At 50.8% G+C, this 17,329-nt stretch overlaps 2 protein-coding genes across 2 annotated transcripts in view; both read left to right on the top strand.

Annotated features, from left to right (window-relative positions):
* Nucleotides 1-2,961: 2,961 nt before the first annotated feature.
* LOC127041345 (E3 ubiquitin-protein ligase TRIM7-like) lies at nt 2,962-6,852 on the top strand. The gene is made up of 4 exons (XM_050935587.1): nt 2,962-3,055; nt 4,025-4,111; nt 5,691-5,912; nt 6,549-6,852. Exons 1-4 carry the CDS (start codon nt 2,993-2,995, stop codon nt 6,573-6,575), a joined length of 399 nt encoding a protein of 132 aa, XP_050791544.1. The 5' UTR covers nt 2,962-2,992; the 3' UTR covers nt 6,576-6,852.
* Nucleotides 6,562-17,329, top strand: part of LOC127041343 (zinc finger protein 551-like) — an 804,136-nt gene continuing 793,368 nt past the window's right edge. The window contains exons 1-6 of the mRNA XM_050935584.1: nt 6,562-6,571; nt 7,902-8,014; nt 8,310-8,342; nt 9,206-9,310; nt 12,685-12,773; nt 13,503-13,629. Of these exons, the coding sequence (XP_050791541.1) occupies nt 7,984-8,014; nt 8,310-8,342; nt 9,206-9,310; nt 12,685-12,773; nt 13,503-13,629 (385 nt within the window). The 5' untranslated portion in view covers nt 6,562-6,571; nt 7,902-7,983. The remainder of the gene's footprint in view (nt 6,572-7,901; nt 8,015-8,309; nt 8,343-9,205; nt 9,311-12,684; nt 12,774-13,502; nt 13,630-17,329) is intronic.

Here is a 17,329-nt window from a genome sequence, read left to right as displayed (position 1 = left end):
GAATTAAGGCAGGCCCCAGGGGATCGGGGAAGTGGGGGGGGGGCGAGCACTGGGGGCGGGCAGGAAAGTGACTCTCCACAAGAGGCCCCTCCTCAGCTCATCTCTGCCCACCGTGTCTGTGGCTCCCAGCGCTGCTGGCCCCACTGACATCCCCCTTGGCTCTGGCTCCGCTCAGGAGCAGCCGATCCAGCTCCAGGAGAGCACGAGCCCCCTGGGAATGGGACAGGGGTCCAGTGTCCCAGCCAGAGCGGGAAGGGGGCAGCCCAGGAGTTCTCAGACTGGGGATTACAGCCCCTTGTGGGGGGGGTGAGGTTATTATGTGGGGGGTCACAAACCGCTCAGCTCTGCAGGCAGCAGAAATGAGGGTGGCAATGGAGCAAAGTCTGCTGTGAAAAGTGATATTGACAAATGTCTTCACACCCCCAGTACTGAACAGTAACTATTTTAAAAACCCTTTTCTGCTTATAACAATAATTCAATCGAAGTGTGTTCTAGGCTTAATTTAAAAGTGGTGAGAAAAGTTAAACTCATTTTAAAGAATTGGGTTATAAATTAAGCATTTAAAATAATGTTAAATATGAAAAAATGTGTTTTGAATTGATGGGGGGGGTCGCACTCAGCACCTTGCTTTGTGCAAGGGGTCACCAGTTCAAAAAGTTTGAGAACCACTGGGTTACCCAGGGAAAGAGCAAAGAGAGACACTAAAACAGGCCTGCAGGGGAACTATCCGGGGAGAGGAGTTCCCAGCTCACAAATCTTCCCCGCTCCATTTATTGCCCCATCCCTGGGCTGTATCGCCAGTGCCGAGGACATCACAGATCCCCCTCTCTGCCAAGGGGGCTTGCACAGGTAGTTCCTTCCTGCCAGGCCTCTGCCTCACTGAATAATTGCATAAATTAATTGGTGCTCCTCCCCTCCCCCTGCTTCTTTCTGTGACCCTTCTGCCAATTGGAGTCAGCTCACACCACCCCTGGGTGCCTCTAGAGGCAATACTTCCCCTCCCCAGCACGGAGTCTGAGGCTGTGTCTACACTACCAGTGCCAACAATGGGTTCCGCTCGACAACGATTCATAGCAGTGTGGCCCGACACACATTCATTTTCATTCTCTGAGTCAGGAAACCCACAAAAGCCTCTTCTTTTGTACTGGGGCAGACAAAAATAAGGTGACACTAAATTATTCTGATTGCTAAAAGCAGGTTTAGGGGGTTGTGTATTTTTGAAAAAAAAAATCAATACTGATCCTTCTAACTAGCAGCATGAGCTAAAAAAAAGAACGCGGACAAACCTTGTCAGTAACGGCTAATGTCCTAAATGGGAAATCAGCAGCGGGGAGAACGTACAGTCTGAATGTGTATGACCTGACCCCAGCCCCCACCTCCACATAGCAGTAGCACTCTCTGTGCATTGGTGTGGTGGCTGAGTGGTTAACCAAGCAGTGACAATCCAAGGAGGTTCCCTGAATCAGTTTCACGCCTGAGGAGGTTCTGCACCAAAAAAATAAAAATTCTGTGCACAATATTTTAAAATTCTGCAAATTTTATTTGCCAATAAATAAATGTGGAGGCTCCAGCATGGTAGAGGGGAGCAGAGGCTCCTGGCTGCACAGAAGTGACAGATCACTCTACAGTTCCCTCTCTCTTCCAGGGAAACAGACTTAGTGGTGAGGCTGCACCTCTCTGCCGCCTACTCCAGGAGCCCCAAAAAGACTCCCCAAAGCTGCTCATGAGGGGTGCATGACCACTCCTGTGACTTCCCTATCAGAAAGTCAGATCAGCTGGCCCTGGGGGCTCCTGCCATTACTACCAGCAGCAGAGTGGGGCTAAAACGGATTCCTGCCCACCCTCGCTCTGCACGGCGCACCACTCCCAGAAGCATCTGGCACGTCCCTGCGGGGTGTGTCTCTCACACGCTGCCCCTGTCCCAAGCGCCAACTCTGCCATTGGAACTGCAGCAATGGGAGCTACAGGGGTGGTGCCTGTGGGTAGTGGTCCCAGGAGATCCCCCCGGCCCCCTCCATGTAGAAGTTGCTGCCAGATGTGAATGCAAGTCACTTTCAGGAGCTGCCCAAGATAGGTGCCACACCTCAACATTCTGCCCCAGCCCAGATCCTGCACCCAAACTCCCTCCCAGAACCTGCCACCGCCTCCCCGGCCCATCCCAGAACCTGCACCTCATGTACCCAAACTCCCTCCCAGCACCTTAGGCAGAGGTTGAGAGAGGGGAAGGGGGAGGGGCAGGACTTGGACCCGTTCTGGGCATCACCAAACGTTACATAAACCTACCAACCCTGAGCTGGTGCCCCAGTCACTGCACATCTCTCGCCTTCTAGGAGGGGACTATGTGTGACAGGGGCTTTATTCCTTCCTTTAATCACTGTGGAAGGGTGAACAGGGAGATAATTTGTTCTTTTCTCTGCAGAGCAGACTGCAGGCAACTGGATTATTGGCAGGGCTTTAAATAAAGCCCAAGCTAGCAAAGGACAGTTTTGATCCATTGATCTCTGGGTTATGGGCCCAGCACGCTCCCCCTGCACCACTCTGCTGTTGGGACAGGGGCTTCCTGCAGGATCTATTCCCAGTGTAGCTCCCAAGCGGTGCCCTGGTGAGCTGTGCCCAGGGGATTTAGACGCTTTAGAGGCAGGTGATTGACACGTGCTGGGTCCCATCTCCCAGGGGATTTAGACTTTAGAGGCAGGTGATTGACACGTGCTGGGTCCCAGCTCCAGCGCTGAACTGACACGTGCTCGCTGCATTCTCAGCCGGGGGCTCCTTGGGCTGATGGTTCAGCAGCACCAGCCCCTGCCCCTGCTTTTCCCCTGGGGAGACCCAGCCCCTCTCCTGCCCCCTTCCCAGCTGAGGCGGGTCCCCGCTTCCCCGCCTGTCCCAACCCCCCTGCAAGGGGCCCGGGGGCAGGGCCAGGGCCAGGCCCGGGGAGGAGCCGCCCCTTCCTGCCCCCCGCCCGGCCCCGCCCCTGTGTGCCGGCAGCGGGGCCATGGCCGGGGCAGGGAGCGCAGCGCGGAGGCTGCTCCAGCCCTGCAGCCCGCGGGGCAGCGCGGTGGGGCCGCGGGCAGGGCCCAGGGGGCGCGGACACGCGTGGGGTGGACACGCCCCTGCCCCTGCCGGGAGGGGCCGCCCCGAGCTCCCCGCGGCCTGAGCGGGGCTGCCTGGGGCTGCGGGGGGCGAGTGGCCCGGGCGGAGCGGAGCGGCCCCTGCTGCGGGGTCGGGGAGACGGAGCCCGGGAGCGGCTGGGCCAGGAGCTGCAGGAGGGGCCCGGAGCGCGGCTCGGCTGCAGAGCTCGGAGCCCAGGTTGGGCCCGGGAGGGGGAGCCGGGCTGGGGGGTGCCTGTGGGGGAGCTTGGAGTGTATTGGGGGGTCAGGACTAGGGGTTGGGGATGTTGGGGGGCTCCATGTTCAGATATGGCTCTGCGGGAGCTTTGGGGTGTATTGGGGGGTCAGGACTAGAGGATGGGGATGTTGGGGGGCTCCATGTTCAGATATGGCTGTGCGGGAGCTTTGGGGTGTATTGGGGGGTGAGGACTAGGGGATGGGGATGTTGGGGGCTCCATGTTCAGATATGGCTCTGCGGGAGCTTTGGGGTGTATTGGGGGGTCAGGACTAGGGGATGGGGATGTTGGGGGGCTCCATGTTCAGATATGGCTCTGCGGGAGCTTTGGGGTGTATTGAGGGGTCAGGACTAGGGGATGGGGATGTTGGGGGGCTCCATGTTCAGACATGGCTCCGCGGGAGCTTTGGGGATTGGAGCTGGGGAAAGTGGGGGACTGTCTGAAGTTGGCTGCTTGGGATGTGGGTGAGGCCCCGGGGAGCAGGGGGTTGGGCTGCAGCCCTGTCACTGCAGCCTGGGGCCCTGTGTTTTCTCTGGAAAAGCTTCTCCCTGTTTTACCATCTCCTCTCAGTCTGAGTCCCAGGGACCCTGCACAGGCGTCTGCAGGGCAAGAGGGGCCCTGAAATCTGGCAGCTGGGAGGTTTGCAGCAGTTTCTAACCCTCCCTCCCCTGCTTCTTCCAGGAGGTACCACAAAAGTATCTGGCCCTTCTGGGAAAAGAGGGAGAAGCAGCTAAAGCCGAGGAGGAGCGACAAAGTGAGGAGCTGCTGGTAGGTGCCCAGAGACCCCAGCCACTGAGGTTTGCCTGGCATAAGAATGACCTGGTGAATGCAGGGCCCACCCTGCCAGCCTCAGCCAGGGACCCATCCCCACTGGAGTCCAGGGAACCTGCAGGGTCAGACACGGGGGTGACATGATGCCCTTAGGATGCAGGGGGCTGCTGGGCAGGAGAGGGTCAGTCTGTGTTAGCCAGAGTCCCTGCCCACGGACTGTCTGGATGTCACAGTGACCAGGGATCCTTTCTAGCTCCTGGGGGGTTGGGGAGGAAGGAGATGAACTGTGGGCTGCAGAGATGGAGGATTTGTCTCAGTGCAAGTTGATGAGGTTTTGGGGAGAAGTGCCCCTCCTGTTGGTGATGTACAGCTCACCCCGGCCCTGATCCCTCCTCCCTTCCTGGGATAAATGAACTTCCCATCACTCACTGCAAGAGATCTTGTGTTCTGGTAAATAACTCTGCCACCCTCCTCAAGGCGCATTTATGATGTTCCCCATTTACCGAGCAGATGAATTTCGGTGTTGATAAATGCAAAGTAATGCACATAGGAAAAGATAATATCAAATGGACATAAAATGATGGGGTCTAAATTAGCTGTTACCACTCAAAAAAGAGATTTTGGAGTCGCTGTGGATAGTTCTCTGGAAACATCCACTCAATGTGCAGCGCCAGTCAAAAAAGCAAACAGAATGTGGGGAATCATTAGGAAAGGGATAGACAATAAAACAGAAAATATCCTATTGCCTCTATATAAATCCATGGTACCTCCACATCTTGAATACTGTGTGCAGATCTGGTCACCTCATTTCAAAAAAATACATTGGAATTGGAAAAGGCTCAGAGAAGGCCAACAAAATGATGAAGGGTCCAGAACAGCTTCCGTATGAGGAGAGATTAATAAGACTGAGGCTATGGCTACATGCCGCAGCTTTTAGCGACACGTCTGTGCCGCTACAGCCGTGCTGCTAACAGGCACACAGCGTAGCTGCTGTTTGTCAGCAGGAGAGATGTGCCAGTGTAGACAAAGCCTGAGACTGTTCAGCTTGGAAAAGAGACTACTGTTGGGGGGAGGGGAATATGGTAGAGGTCTATAAAATCATGACTTGTGTGGCGAAAGTAAATAAGGAAGTGTTGTTTCTGCCTCATAACACAAGAACTAGGGGTCACTCAGCGAAATGAATAGGCAGCAGATTTAAAACAAAGAAAAGGAAGTATTTCTTCACAAAACGCACAGTCAACCTGTGGAACTCCTTGCCAGAGGATGTTGTGAAGCCAAGACACTAACAGGGTTCTAAAAAGAACTGGAGAAGTGCATGGAAGATAGGTCCATTAGTGGCTATTAGCCAGGATGAGCAGGGATGGTGTCCCTAACCTCTGTTTGCCAGAAGCTGGGAATGGGCGGCAGGGGATGATCACTTCATGATTCCCTGCTCTGTTCATTCCCTCTGGGGCACCTGGCATTGGCACTGTCAGAAGACAGGGTACTGGGCTAGATGGACGTTTGGTCTGATTCAGTCTGGCTATTCTTATGTTCTGTGTTCCCCTGTTACTGAGCCGCCCTCTCCCTGTTGCAGAAACAGACGGCAGCCGAGAGGCAGAAGATCGTCGGGGAGTGGCAGGAGCTGCGAGGGTGTTTGGAGGAGCAGGAACAGCATCTGCTGGCCCGGCTGGAAGAGCTAGAGAGAGCCATTGTCCAGAGAAGGGATGAGGGCGTCTGCAGCCTGTCGTGGGAGATTTCCCTGCTCAGCGAGAGGGGAGGAGAGAAGGGGCAGCAGCCGCTGAGCCAACCCTTGCAGGTCTGGCTGTCATTGCAATGATCATACGCAGCATTTCTATAGGCGCTTCTGAGCTCTAGACCACAAAGCACTTTACAGAGTGGGGTCAGGGGCATTATCCCTATGAGACAAATGGGGAAAGTGAGGCAGAGGGAGGGGCAGAGCCCTGCCCAACGTCACACAGTGAATCTGGCAGCGGCGCCATGGATGGGTCCTGGGAGTCCTGGATGCTGCAGCCCCAAGACCTTCTCTCCTGGAAATTACTCTCTGCATTGGCACTTGGAGGGTGAATCCCCTCCACCACCATGCTGAGGTCCCAAGCCAGGCCCAAGGCCCCTCGCACTGCAGGTTAATGGGTTTAGTGGGGCCAGGGGTCTTCTGGATCTCTCAGCACTGGGTGAAATTTGATTCTCAATGCAGAGAAATATCTTCTGCCTGTAAAGTGCCTGAGGAGAAGATTCCTGCAGTGGTGACCTGCCCACAGGGATTGCTGGGGCTGCATAGGGGAAAGTCCCTGGTGAGGGGGGCAGCTGCTCTGGGAATGTCAACCTGAAATTCCCCTACTTCCCAAGGCCTCAGTAGTGACCCCTGCAGAGCAGGAGGCTTCCCCACCCAGGAACCCCCCACTGACAGCCTCCTCTTTCTCTCCCTCTTTAGGGTGTTGGGAGCACTGGGGGCAGGTAAGTCCTGGGCTCCATTTTGCTGCCCTCATGGGCCGTTAGGTTTGATAACTGCACTGAATAGGAAGCTGCCCCCTGCCCTTGGAGCGTGTGATTCTGTCTCCCCTAGTGGCTGACTCAGGTAGGAGAAGAGCCATTTACTGTCCGATCGCTAATGAGGTCACAGCAGGGCTGCTAGACACAGGGCCGATGGGACAGATCAGGCCCGTCTCCTGGACTGATGTGGCCACGTCATGTATTCCAAGGGTGCAGAATCTCAGCTTTCACATTTGTTAAAGTGAGTTGCTGGCCCTGAGCACCTCCCTAGTGTAAACAGAGACAGCGTTGCCTTGCTGGGGTTGCCAGCAGCCTGAAGCCGTAGCTCTGAGAGCGTGAACTCTCCAGTCTCCTGTTAATGTCATCGGGGTGTCAACTGAAATGATGACACTTTGATGTCAACATTGAATGTTCCCTGGTGATCACCTGAGCAGGTGGATCAGGGAGAGGGCGGGAGTGAAACCTTTGCAGGGTGGGAATAGGGGGTTGCTGTAGGGAGGGAAGAACAGAGGAGAGACACAATGACAAGGAAGCAAGAGAGAAATGGAGAAAGGAGGGTGGGAAAGGAAGGGAAGAACCAGCAGGGCCCTACAGGGTGTCCGGGAAGGGGCTGTTTTCCTCCCGAGTGACACTGAGTGTGACAGAGAAAGACTTGGCAAAATACTAAGAAGTAAAAATTTTTTCTGATACAAAGGGCAGATTCTCCCCTTGTTCCTTGTATATGGGTGTCCCATGGAGAGCAGTGGATGTTCTGCTGTGAATGGAGCAGGGCACAGAGTTCTAACCTGATGCCCTGGCCACTGGCCGTAACGGACAGGGCAATCTGGCCCTCTCTGCGAAATGAGCTTTACAGCCCAGGGTTAGTGCTTCAGCGGAAGGGCTTCAGGGTTTTGGTGTTTAAGGGCCCATGTTCATTCTCTGCTGGAGACCTGAGCTCGGTCTGTGGCCACTGTCAGCATGTAGGACCTGCCCACTCTTTGGTCTGTGTTTCCTCCCTTTCCACATAATCCCAGTGCTGGTGGCCCTTGTTACTGCAGTAAACCAGGTAAGGGGGTGGCTCTGCCCCCCACAGAACCAGAGCATCCCTAAGAAAGCTCCTGAACAATGTCTCCGTTCCTTGCTCTAGTGTCTCCCCACTTCCCATCTCTCTGGGGAGCACAGGGCTGAGGTGACTCACCATGACAACGACCATCTCAGGCTACAAAGCTCAGATCCAGGTTTCCTGGAGTTTGGGGGTTGCTGGGCTCAGGATCTGGGGCTGAGGCCTATTTCTCACCCCTCCTTTCCCCAGCAGGGAGGACAGGACATTGTGGAAGCTAGAGCCATCGTTTGCGGAGCTGGAGAAGAGACTCAGTGATTTTTCTCTGAAAAGTGCCATGCTGCAGGAGGTGGTGCTGAGATTCAAAGGTGAATTGGAGTCTGGGGGTGGCGTCTCCTCTGGTTAGAGCGACCCTGGCCCTTGGGAGGAGCTGGAGACTCTAGTGATGTCACTGATCCTCAGCTCCATCTCACAGCCCAGCTCAGCAAGTCAACCTTCCCCATGGAGCAGCCCTGAGGGGCTGGCTCTGTCTGCAGCGGCTATCGGCCTCTGATCTCTGTCACCATCTCGTAGTTAACAGCAGTTCCATTAATAAGCAATGGGGATTTCTCCATGAATGCGAGGGCCTGAATTCTCACCTCTCCCATCTTCTCCTTCCCCTAGAGACGCTGCGACGGGGGCTGGGGAGCAACACAGGTACGTGTCTGTCTCTGACTGGCCATGGGGAGATTTCAGACCAATAACCATATTAACGACAGGGAATCACAGCCTCCAGCACCTGGAAGCTGTGTAACAATGGGAAGGGATGTTACTTTCTTCTTGCACCACTATATTTTCAACTGACTTGTCTCTTAAATATTTTAGCTCAACAATATTACATAAGCATTTAAAGTGTTTTGCAGTTTTTTTTAGTACTCATTTTTTTGCCTTTGCTTTCTTTAATTATTGCATTTTTAACACTACATTAAATTTAAGAATTTTATTTTGCAGTTTTAATTGCAGTAATATTAATAGTGTTTTTAATTAAGTTTACATAGTCTGATTTCAAAGCTTTTTTTTAAAGACCACTAAGGTCTTTGACAACTTTTCCTGTGTTTGAGTGGTTGCTTGACACTTTTTGAAAAAAAATACAAAGACTGAGGTTTTTTTAAACATATTTATTTGAAAGTTTGTTAGTATAGTTAGAGTTTTTAAAAAAAATACAGACTTTTTTTGTTGTGACTCTAAATTGGTAATGTATTCACATTTTTAACCTATAATTATTTTAGTGCACTATTTACCTCTTGTGAGACAGGTTGTAGCTGATTTTTACACTTTAAATAAATAAAACAGCTATTAGCATCTAATTTGGTTAAAACAGCAATTCAATACATATATAACTATTGGCATAACCTGCACTACTTTAAGAATGCAACGTTTGTTTGGTTCTTTTAATTAACTTTTTGCTCTAACCTTTTTTTTTATGCTTACATTATGCCTTACATTAATTTATATTTCTTGGAATGATTTTATTCATTTAAGATAGAATCTTAATTTTTTTTCTCCCAATACATTTCTAGCCATCCCGATGATAATTAATTTCTGGGAAACATCCTCAGCAGAATTATTTGAAGGTGTTGTACCAGACAGTAAAGGCACAGAGGCAGTGGCTTGTGGGAAAGAGGGTAAGTTTCATTACTAATCCTGCTCTTAAAAAGAGGCTCTTTTTAGAAAACTAGTTTAACTTACAAGCACTGAGAGACTTTAAGAAAGTCACTAATCACGGGAGCAATGGGTCCCTTTGGAACATATTTTAACTGATAAGCCCTTAGAGCCTTTCTGAGAAACAGGATAGAACTATGGTCTAAATGAAGTGCAAATTAATGAACGTGCATCATGAGGAGAAAGAGAAGGGAACACAAATTAAAATATAATGAAAACAAAGCCTCTCAGAAAGGAACTGTTATCAGTTTAGTAGCAGTGTTGCCATGTCAGGGGTGAGGTGGGAGATGATTTTCTCCCCCCACCCCATTGCTTTTTAAAAGTCCCAAAAGGAATAAAAGTAGGTGGCATAGTTAATTTTTTATTATTTTGTTTACCAATTAAATCCATGTCCCTAAGGCCAAATTTGGCCTAGGTAACTTTGTTGCCACATTTTCTTGTTTACCAAGCAGAGGGCTTAGTACTGGCCCTGAACTACATCATTAGCCCCCTTTTGTTTGGACTAATTTAATTTTCTGTAGTTGGTTGTCTTGCACCTGTGCATGGCATTCATGGCTGAAAAGAATTTAACCTACTTTTCATCAACTTGTTGCTATAGGGTATTGTAAGATCTTATGAACTTTTGTTGTCTTTTTACAGTGAAGTAAGGCAGAGTGTTCAAAACGTGGGTGTTACTGGAATTAACAGTTCCCAGGGTTGGTCCATGTATGCCATTGCACTGGGCTCATTCACGCTTTGTCCGGGTACCATGTAGCACTCTCTTCCCATGCGTAGTCAATGCTGATACAAAAGAATGCTCTAGGCTTGTGTTTCTCAGCTGGTGGTTTGTGACCCCCGGGGGCTCAGGAAAGGCAGTCAGGAGGCTCTGAGATGTTGAGTATTTCATTATGATCTAAAGCAAAGAAAATCTCACTCCCCCACTCCTGCACTCCCCTGTTCATTGTGACCAGTGTTCTCTGTCAGCCTCTTGAAATATACAAGTTATATATAGACTCAGCACGGATACATGTTGTATTCTTACTTTTATAGTAAATGTTCAGGGGTCAGAAAAGATTTGGCTTCCAATAAGTGGTGCTTACTTACTTATCTCAGCTGTGAAATGAGGCAGTTTGCAGCTGTGCACAGTAACCCTTTCATTGCCTGTATCCCAGCCAGCGAGACTGAAAGCCCTGCGGTGGTTAGTAGAAATGGGGACGAAGCAGAAAGTTTTGATGCAAACCGGCATTGAGTGCGGTCAGCGATCGCAGGAGAACAAAGGAACCCAGGGATCGTTGGTCACTAAGTCTCCCAGGCAGAGGGAGGGGAGTGGGGGAAAGAGAAGACAGAAAATGAAGGAGAAATAAGTGGGAGGTTGGAAGTTCACAAGCTCCCAAACCTGCGCACATCCAGTCATAGAGTCTGTCATGGTATAAATCCCCACTCTGAAGCTTAGCGTCCAAAAGATGGGGTACCAGCATGAATTCCTCTAAGCTCAATTACCAGCTTAGTACTTGTAGCGCTGCCACCAACCAGGAATTCCAGTGCCTGGTACACTCTGGTCCCCCCAAAACCTTGCCCGGGGACCCCCCAAAACCCAGTCCCTCTGGATCTTAACACAAGGAAAGTAAACCCTTTCCCTCACCGTTGCCTTTCCCAGGCTTCCCCTCCCTGGATTACCCTGGAAGATCACTGTGATTCAAACTCCTTGAATCTTAAAACAGAGAGGAAAATTCACCTTCCCCCCTTCTTCTCTCTCCCCCTCCCAGACTCTCCCTGAGAGAGAGAGAAATCCTAACACAGAGAGAAATTAACCTTTCTTTCCCCCTTCCCTCCTTTCTCCGTACCAATTCCCTGGTGAATCCAGACCCCATCCCCTGGGGTCTCCCACCAGAATAAAAAAACAATCAGGTTCTTCAACAAGAAAAGCTTTTAATTAAAGAAAGAAAAACAGTAAAAATTATCTTTGTAAATTTAAGATGGAATATGTTACAGGGTCTTTCAGCTATAGACACTGGGAATACCCTCCCAGCCTAAGTATACAAGTACAAATTAAAATCCGTTCAGCAAAATACAAATTTGAACTCCTTCCAGCCAAATACACATTTGCAAATAAAGAAAACAAACATAAGCCTAACTCGCCTTATCTACCTAGTACTTACTATTCAGAGCACATATAAGAGACTGTATCAGGGAGATTGGAGAGAAACCTGGTTGCTCGTCTGGTCACTCTCAGAACCCAGAGAGAACAACAACCAAACACTAACAGCACACACAAAAACTTCCGTCCCTCAAGATTTGAAAGTATTCTGTCCCCTGATTGGTCCTCTGGTCAGGTGACAGCCAGGCTCACTGAACTTGTTAACCCTTTACAGGCAAAAGAGACATGAAGTACTCCTGTTCTGTTAACCCTTAACTATCTGTTTATGACAGAGTCATAAAGTCTAAGGCCAGAAGGGACCACTGGATCATCTGGTCTGACCTCCTGTCTAGCACTGGCTGCCAACACCCCCCAGTTCCCGCCCACTAAACTCAACAGCTGGAGTGAGACCAAAGTCTTGCAGCCCAGAGGAGACTAGACTGTTATATGCCCCAGGCAGAGAATAGGAGGGACCGAGGTGCCCCAGTGCCCCAGATCCCTGCAGTGCAGGGAAATGATTAAGTGAGAGATTTCTGGGTGATCCTAGTGAGTGCCCCACGCTGTAGAGGAAGATGGAAAAACCCCCAGATCACCTACAACCTGACCCAAGGGGGAAATTTCTTCCCCATCCCACCTATAATGATCAGTTAGACTCTGAGCATGGGAGCACAAAGAGAGAGAGAGAGAGAGAGAGAGAGATTCACCCTGCCCAATATCCTGTCTTCTTCTCTGGCTGTTCCTGAAGCTTCAGAGGAAAGAGATAAAAGAACCCTCCAAAAATATATAGGGGGGAAAAATCCCTTCCTGACCCCTAGCAGTTATGGGTGAAACTCTGAAGCATGAGGGTGAGGAACATAATACATAAAATGGAAGTGAGCCCCACTTCATGGTCCACTATTTGTCTCTATTGACCAAGACTTCCAGCTATCACCAGCAAACTTCATTTAATTTACTGCACCTACACTGGGCAGACTTTGTCCTGTCCCTGCCTCCGCCTGCTCCCCACCGTTGGGGGAGTTGCCCTCAGGGTTTTAAAACTAGCGCAGTGGGTTTAGCACTGGTGGGAAGGGCCGGGTCTGGGCTGTGATAAAGTGATGGAATGTTTTCCCAGCATGTGAGTCAGAAACATCTTGTGCAGGGAAAGGGCCAGGGAAGATCATGATGTGACAAGAACTAAAGGTCCTTCTGAAATCTTCTCTGTCACCCTTCTCACCCTGACAGGCGGCAGAGTAACGCCCATCTTTGGCTCCAGATTGTCCCAGCCTCCCACGGGACAGGGAAGGGAACTGGCTGTAGTGGAGCCAGTCCAAGTAGGGATTATTGCTGGGTGGCTAGTGGGTTCTTGCTGGAGGGGGAGGGGCAGGAAATACTGAGGGCTGGGATCTTTGGGGAAGCTCAGTGTGGAGGTGGGATGGGGGCAGGAAATACTCAGGTTGGAGAAAGGGAGGGGGACAAGGCATGTGACAAACTTGCTGGGAATTGTTTAACCCAAGTCCTGGATTCTAGGAACAGACCCATGGGGTTTGGGGGAGGAAATTACCCTATTTGTGGAATGGGGCTGGTGGGGGAACCCTGGACAGCTCTGGGGAAAACATATCAGATTCCCAGTGCAAGAACATGAACCTACTGGCCAGAGGCTGCTAGGAGATTGGAAGGAGGGGTGGGAGGTGACCCACCACTGGGGCTTAGAGTAGATAACCCCTCCCCTTCCTTCCAGCTGCCGGCAATGGGAAATCTGTTGGGATTCCTACTGGGGAGCTGACCCTGGAGCCTGCTGGGGGCCCCATCCCCCGCATCAGCCTCTGGCTTGTAGGTGTGTGATGGATGAGAAGACCCTTCCCCCTCTGTCTGCTGGGGGGGTGAGGGGATCTCTATCTCCCCTCCTGTTTTGCCTCCTGGCTGCTCTGAGCAGGGTGGGGGTGGGACCCTGCTGACTGTCTCTGTCTCAGAGCTTCCATTTGATTGGCTCCTCTCCCCCATGAATAGTGGGGCTGTGAGTGGGGCAGCAGGTTGTGAGTGGAGGGCTCTTGCTCTTTCAGGGGCCGGTGACCTTCGAGGAGGTGGCTGTGTATTTCACCAGGGAAGAGTGGGCTCTGCTGGACCCCCGTCAAAGAGCCCTCTGCAGAGACGTCATGCAGGAGAACTATGAGAATGTGACCTCGCTGGGTAAGGATTCCCATCCCCTCCGTTTTTAGAAGGGGAAATGAAGAGTTAAGGTTCACGCCACCCCCACAATGCCTCCTCTGCTCTGCCCTGTCTCAGCAACAGCCCACTGAGTGCATTGAAATGGGGCAGACTAGGTCTCTCAAGGTTCCTGTGCACCTCCCTTCATATCACAGTCACACCTCTGCCAAGCTGCTCCAACTCCTCCCTTCACCATCCAGTTACAGCTACAGCTGACCCAGTGCACACGGCTGGAGGATGTGGAGAAATGCTGGGATTCCCATCTGTGAACACAACACAAACAATGGCACGTTCTTAGTCCTTCATAGCTATATTGGAATCATAGATTTTATGGCTAGAAAGGACTATAAGGTCATCTAATCTGACCTCCTGTAAAACCAGGTCATAGAATTTCATCCAGTTACTGCTGTACTGAGCTGAATACCTTGTGTTGGACTCAATCCGCCCCCAGAAAGGCATCCACTGCGACTTGAAGACTTCAAGAAATGGAGAAACCTCCACTTCCTTTGTTAGTTTGTTAACCTTTGCACCAGACTTACTGAGCCATTCCTAGTGGCTAGTACCAGCTGCAGGGCCAGGGGCAGAATTAAGGTTGCATTTTAGGGGTGATGTGTATGGTCTGCATGAGAGAGTTTTCCAGCATAATTATATCAATTAAGGATGTGTTCTTTTGCATCCCTAACAAACAGAGCTATGCTGACAAAACTTTGCAGCTCAGAAGAGGCCAGAGTGGATTTTAAAACACTTTCCAAAATTTCAGGGCTGAGAGCAATATTTTAATCAGGGGAAATGTCTAAGAGGAACTCCTTCAGAATGCAAACAAAATGCACAATACACCTAGTCTGAAAGTAAACAGTGGTACGGCTCCGACTCAGATGAATGGGTGTAGCTCAGAGGCAGTGGCCACAGCATGTCCTCTTGACCCAACCAACCAACCAATGACTATGAGAGCAGTGTGAGGTTCCTATTCAGGAGTTCTTGGCGGGTAGGGGAAAGGAGAGCAGGGAGCAGTGGGAGTGGAGTAGATGATGGGAGCTAGTGCTTGTGGGGTGCCACAAGGTAGGGAAGGCTGAGTGTAGTGGGAGGAAAGGGATAGGTATGTGGAAGACTACAGGGAATCAGGGAGGGATGGTTACCATGGAAGGAAGCAGAGGTGAGGAATCAGAGACAGAATCTCCTGGGAACAGGGAGTGTGGTAGTTTGGGGGAGTGGGAGCTTGGGAATGGAGAAAGGTGATGGAGGTCCCAGCAGTGGTGCTGTTGGAGTGGGGCGTATTGGGTAGGAGATGTGGGATACTTGGAAGTGGAAAAGACTGAGGATAGTGGGAAGAGGATGGGGAGTGTTTGGTCCAAGGAGCAGGAAGGATCTCGTGGCAGTGGGAAGGGAAGGTGTCAGGGAGGCAGAGATTTGGGGCCTTCCACTGAGAATGCTTTTGCCATAGTCTCTAATGACCTCTCCCTAAGCAAAGCTCAGAACCAATGCTCCACCCTTATTCTTCTTGACCCGTCAGCCGCCTTTAATACCACTGACCATGGTCGTCGTCTTGACATCTTGTCTGCTTCCTGGTTCTCCTCCTACCTCTGTAACCATTACTTCAGCGTGTCCTTAGGAAGATCGTCCTTACTCCCACTCCATTTTTCTGTGGGGGTTCTACAGGGCTCAGTCCTTGGTCACTTCCTCTGTACTTTATCTCTGGGAAATCTCACCCCCAAATACAAATTCAGCTACTGGCCGTATGCTGATGAATCACAGATCTACTGCTCTACTCCAGACCTGTCTTCCTCTGTCCAAACTGAAATCTCCGCCTCTCTCTGATGACTCCTCATGGATGGCTAGCCATCAACTCAAGCTCAACAGCTCATCAAATGTTGATAACAGAGCTCTTAATCCCCCAAGCCAGCCCCCCATCTCCTTTCTTGCTGTTCAGCCTAGAATTTGCTGATGAAATCTCAGAGCCTCTGGCAATATTTGCAAACTCAGATGACAGAAGGGGTCCCAGAAGACTGGAGAAGGGTTAACATAGTGCCCATCTTCACAAAGGGGAAAAAGGAGAAGCTGGAGCCTAGTCAGCCTGACCTCAGTACCAGGGAAGCTACTAGAGCAATGTATAAAACATTCAATTTGCGAATACCCAGAGGATGAAGGGGTAACCGATAGCAGCCAGCATGGATTTACTAGGAACATAGCATGACAAACCAGCCTGATATCCTTCTTTGATAGGGCAACTGGTTTGGTGGCTAAAATGGACCTGGACTTCAGAAGGGCTTTTGACACAGTCCCATGAGTAAGCTGGAGAAATGCGGGCTCAACAGAACTCCCATTAAGTGGATATATAATTGGTTACACAACCGCAAACAAAGAATAACTATTATTGGAATGAGGTCACATTGCAGGGATTTCTCAAATGGGGTTTCACAGGGATCTGTTTTGTGTCTGTTGCTATTTAACATCTTCATTAACGACCTGGATGTAGGAATAGAGAGCATACTGATCAAATTTGCAGATGACACTAAGCTGGGTGGGCGGTTGTCAACACTTTGGAGGATAGAGCAAAACTTGAAAGAGATTGTGATAAATTGGTGACCTGGGCTATAGACGTCAATGACATTCAACAAAGACAAGTGTAAGGTGCTACACTTCGAGAAGAAAAACCCAGTGCACAAATCCTGACTGGGAGATAACTGGCATGGCAGCAGCACATCTGAGAAGGATCTGGAAGTTGTGGTGGATCACAGCCTCAACATGAAGTCAACAGCGTGATGGTAATGCAAAAAGAAGCAAATGCATTAAGAGAAACATAGCATGCAAATCACAGGTGGTGATAGTACTGCTCTACTCAGCACTGGTTAGGCCTCGGGGGAGTCCTGCATCCAGTTTTGGTCACCAGTGACTAGACAGGATGTAGAGAAACTGGAAAGAATCCAGAGGCAAATGACAAAGATGATCAAAGGGATGGAACACAAACCAGTGAGCAAAGGCTGATAGAAGTGGATGTGTTTAGTTTGGAAATGAGTTAATCAGCGATCTTCAAATACTCAAAAGGCTGTGTGAGCGTGTGTGGCCGTTCCTCCTGGTCTGTCTCAGGACAGAGCTGCAAAGTCTCCAAGCCCAGGCCCTCAGACAGGGTGGGGTAGCAAACAATTAGGGGCGTTGCCCAGGTCAAGCACCAAACAGTCTAGCATCCTTGCTTGGCGGCCAGTCGACCAACACAGGCCTCCTGGCCAAAGGTGGGATGGCAGGAGGTAGGGGGACCCTGGCCCACCTGACTCCACTGGGTCCCGGACCCTGGTCCTAACAGTGGCAGTGTAATCTGCCACTGGATCAGGAGGGGTCCACCACCACACCCTTACTTAGTGTCAGGCCAACACTCAGCCAGACGATGGTCTAATTTCCCTGGGCTACTTCCTACAATCCCCAAGGTTTGGTACCTCTGGCCTCCATTTCCCCAGGGATCGGTGGTCTGTGGCAGCCCCATCAGCTCATTGGCACCTTGACTGGCTGGTGATCCTGGGAGCTTTGGCCAGTCCTCTGGTGGCAGCCCTAGTGGGTCCTCAGTGTCCCACTCTGGCAGCGGGTGATAAGCGTCTGTCTCCTTCGACAGCTCCAGCCCAACTGAGCTGCAGGGCCCCCTCTTGTACTTCTGCTTCCTGTCCTCATCTTCCAGAGGGGTAGAGGTGGCTTT

Source organism: Gopherus flavomarginatus, assembly GCF_025201925.1.
Source record: "Gopherus flavomarginatus isolate rGopFla2 chromosome 13 unlocalized genomic scaffold, rGopFla2.mat.asm SUPER_13_unloc_2, whole genome shotgun sequence".
In the NCBI taxonomy this organism is placed as follows: domain Eukaryota; kingdom Metazoa; phylum Chordata; order Testudines; family Testudinidae; genus Gopherus; species Gopherus flavomarginatus.
Note: the sequence above shows the minus strand (reverse complement) of the source record. Positions and strands in the feature narration are given on the sequence as shown.

Bases quoted from the DNA above. Each gene is read 5' to 3' on its own strand.
- LOC127041345 (XM_050935587.1), top strand. From the start codon at position 2,993: ATGGCCGGGGCAGGGAGCGCAGCGCGGAGGCTGCTCCAGCCCTGCAGC. The intron at 4,112-5,690 runs GTAGGTGCCCAG...TCCCTGTTGCAG, and splicing joins GACAAAGTGAGGAGCTGCTG to AAACAGACGGCAGCCGAGAG. The intron at 5,913-6,548 runs GTCTGGCTGTCA...CTCCCTCTTTAG, and splicing joins CGCTGAGCCAACCCTTGCAG to GGTGTTGGGAGCACTGGGGG.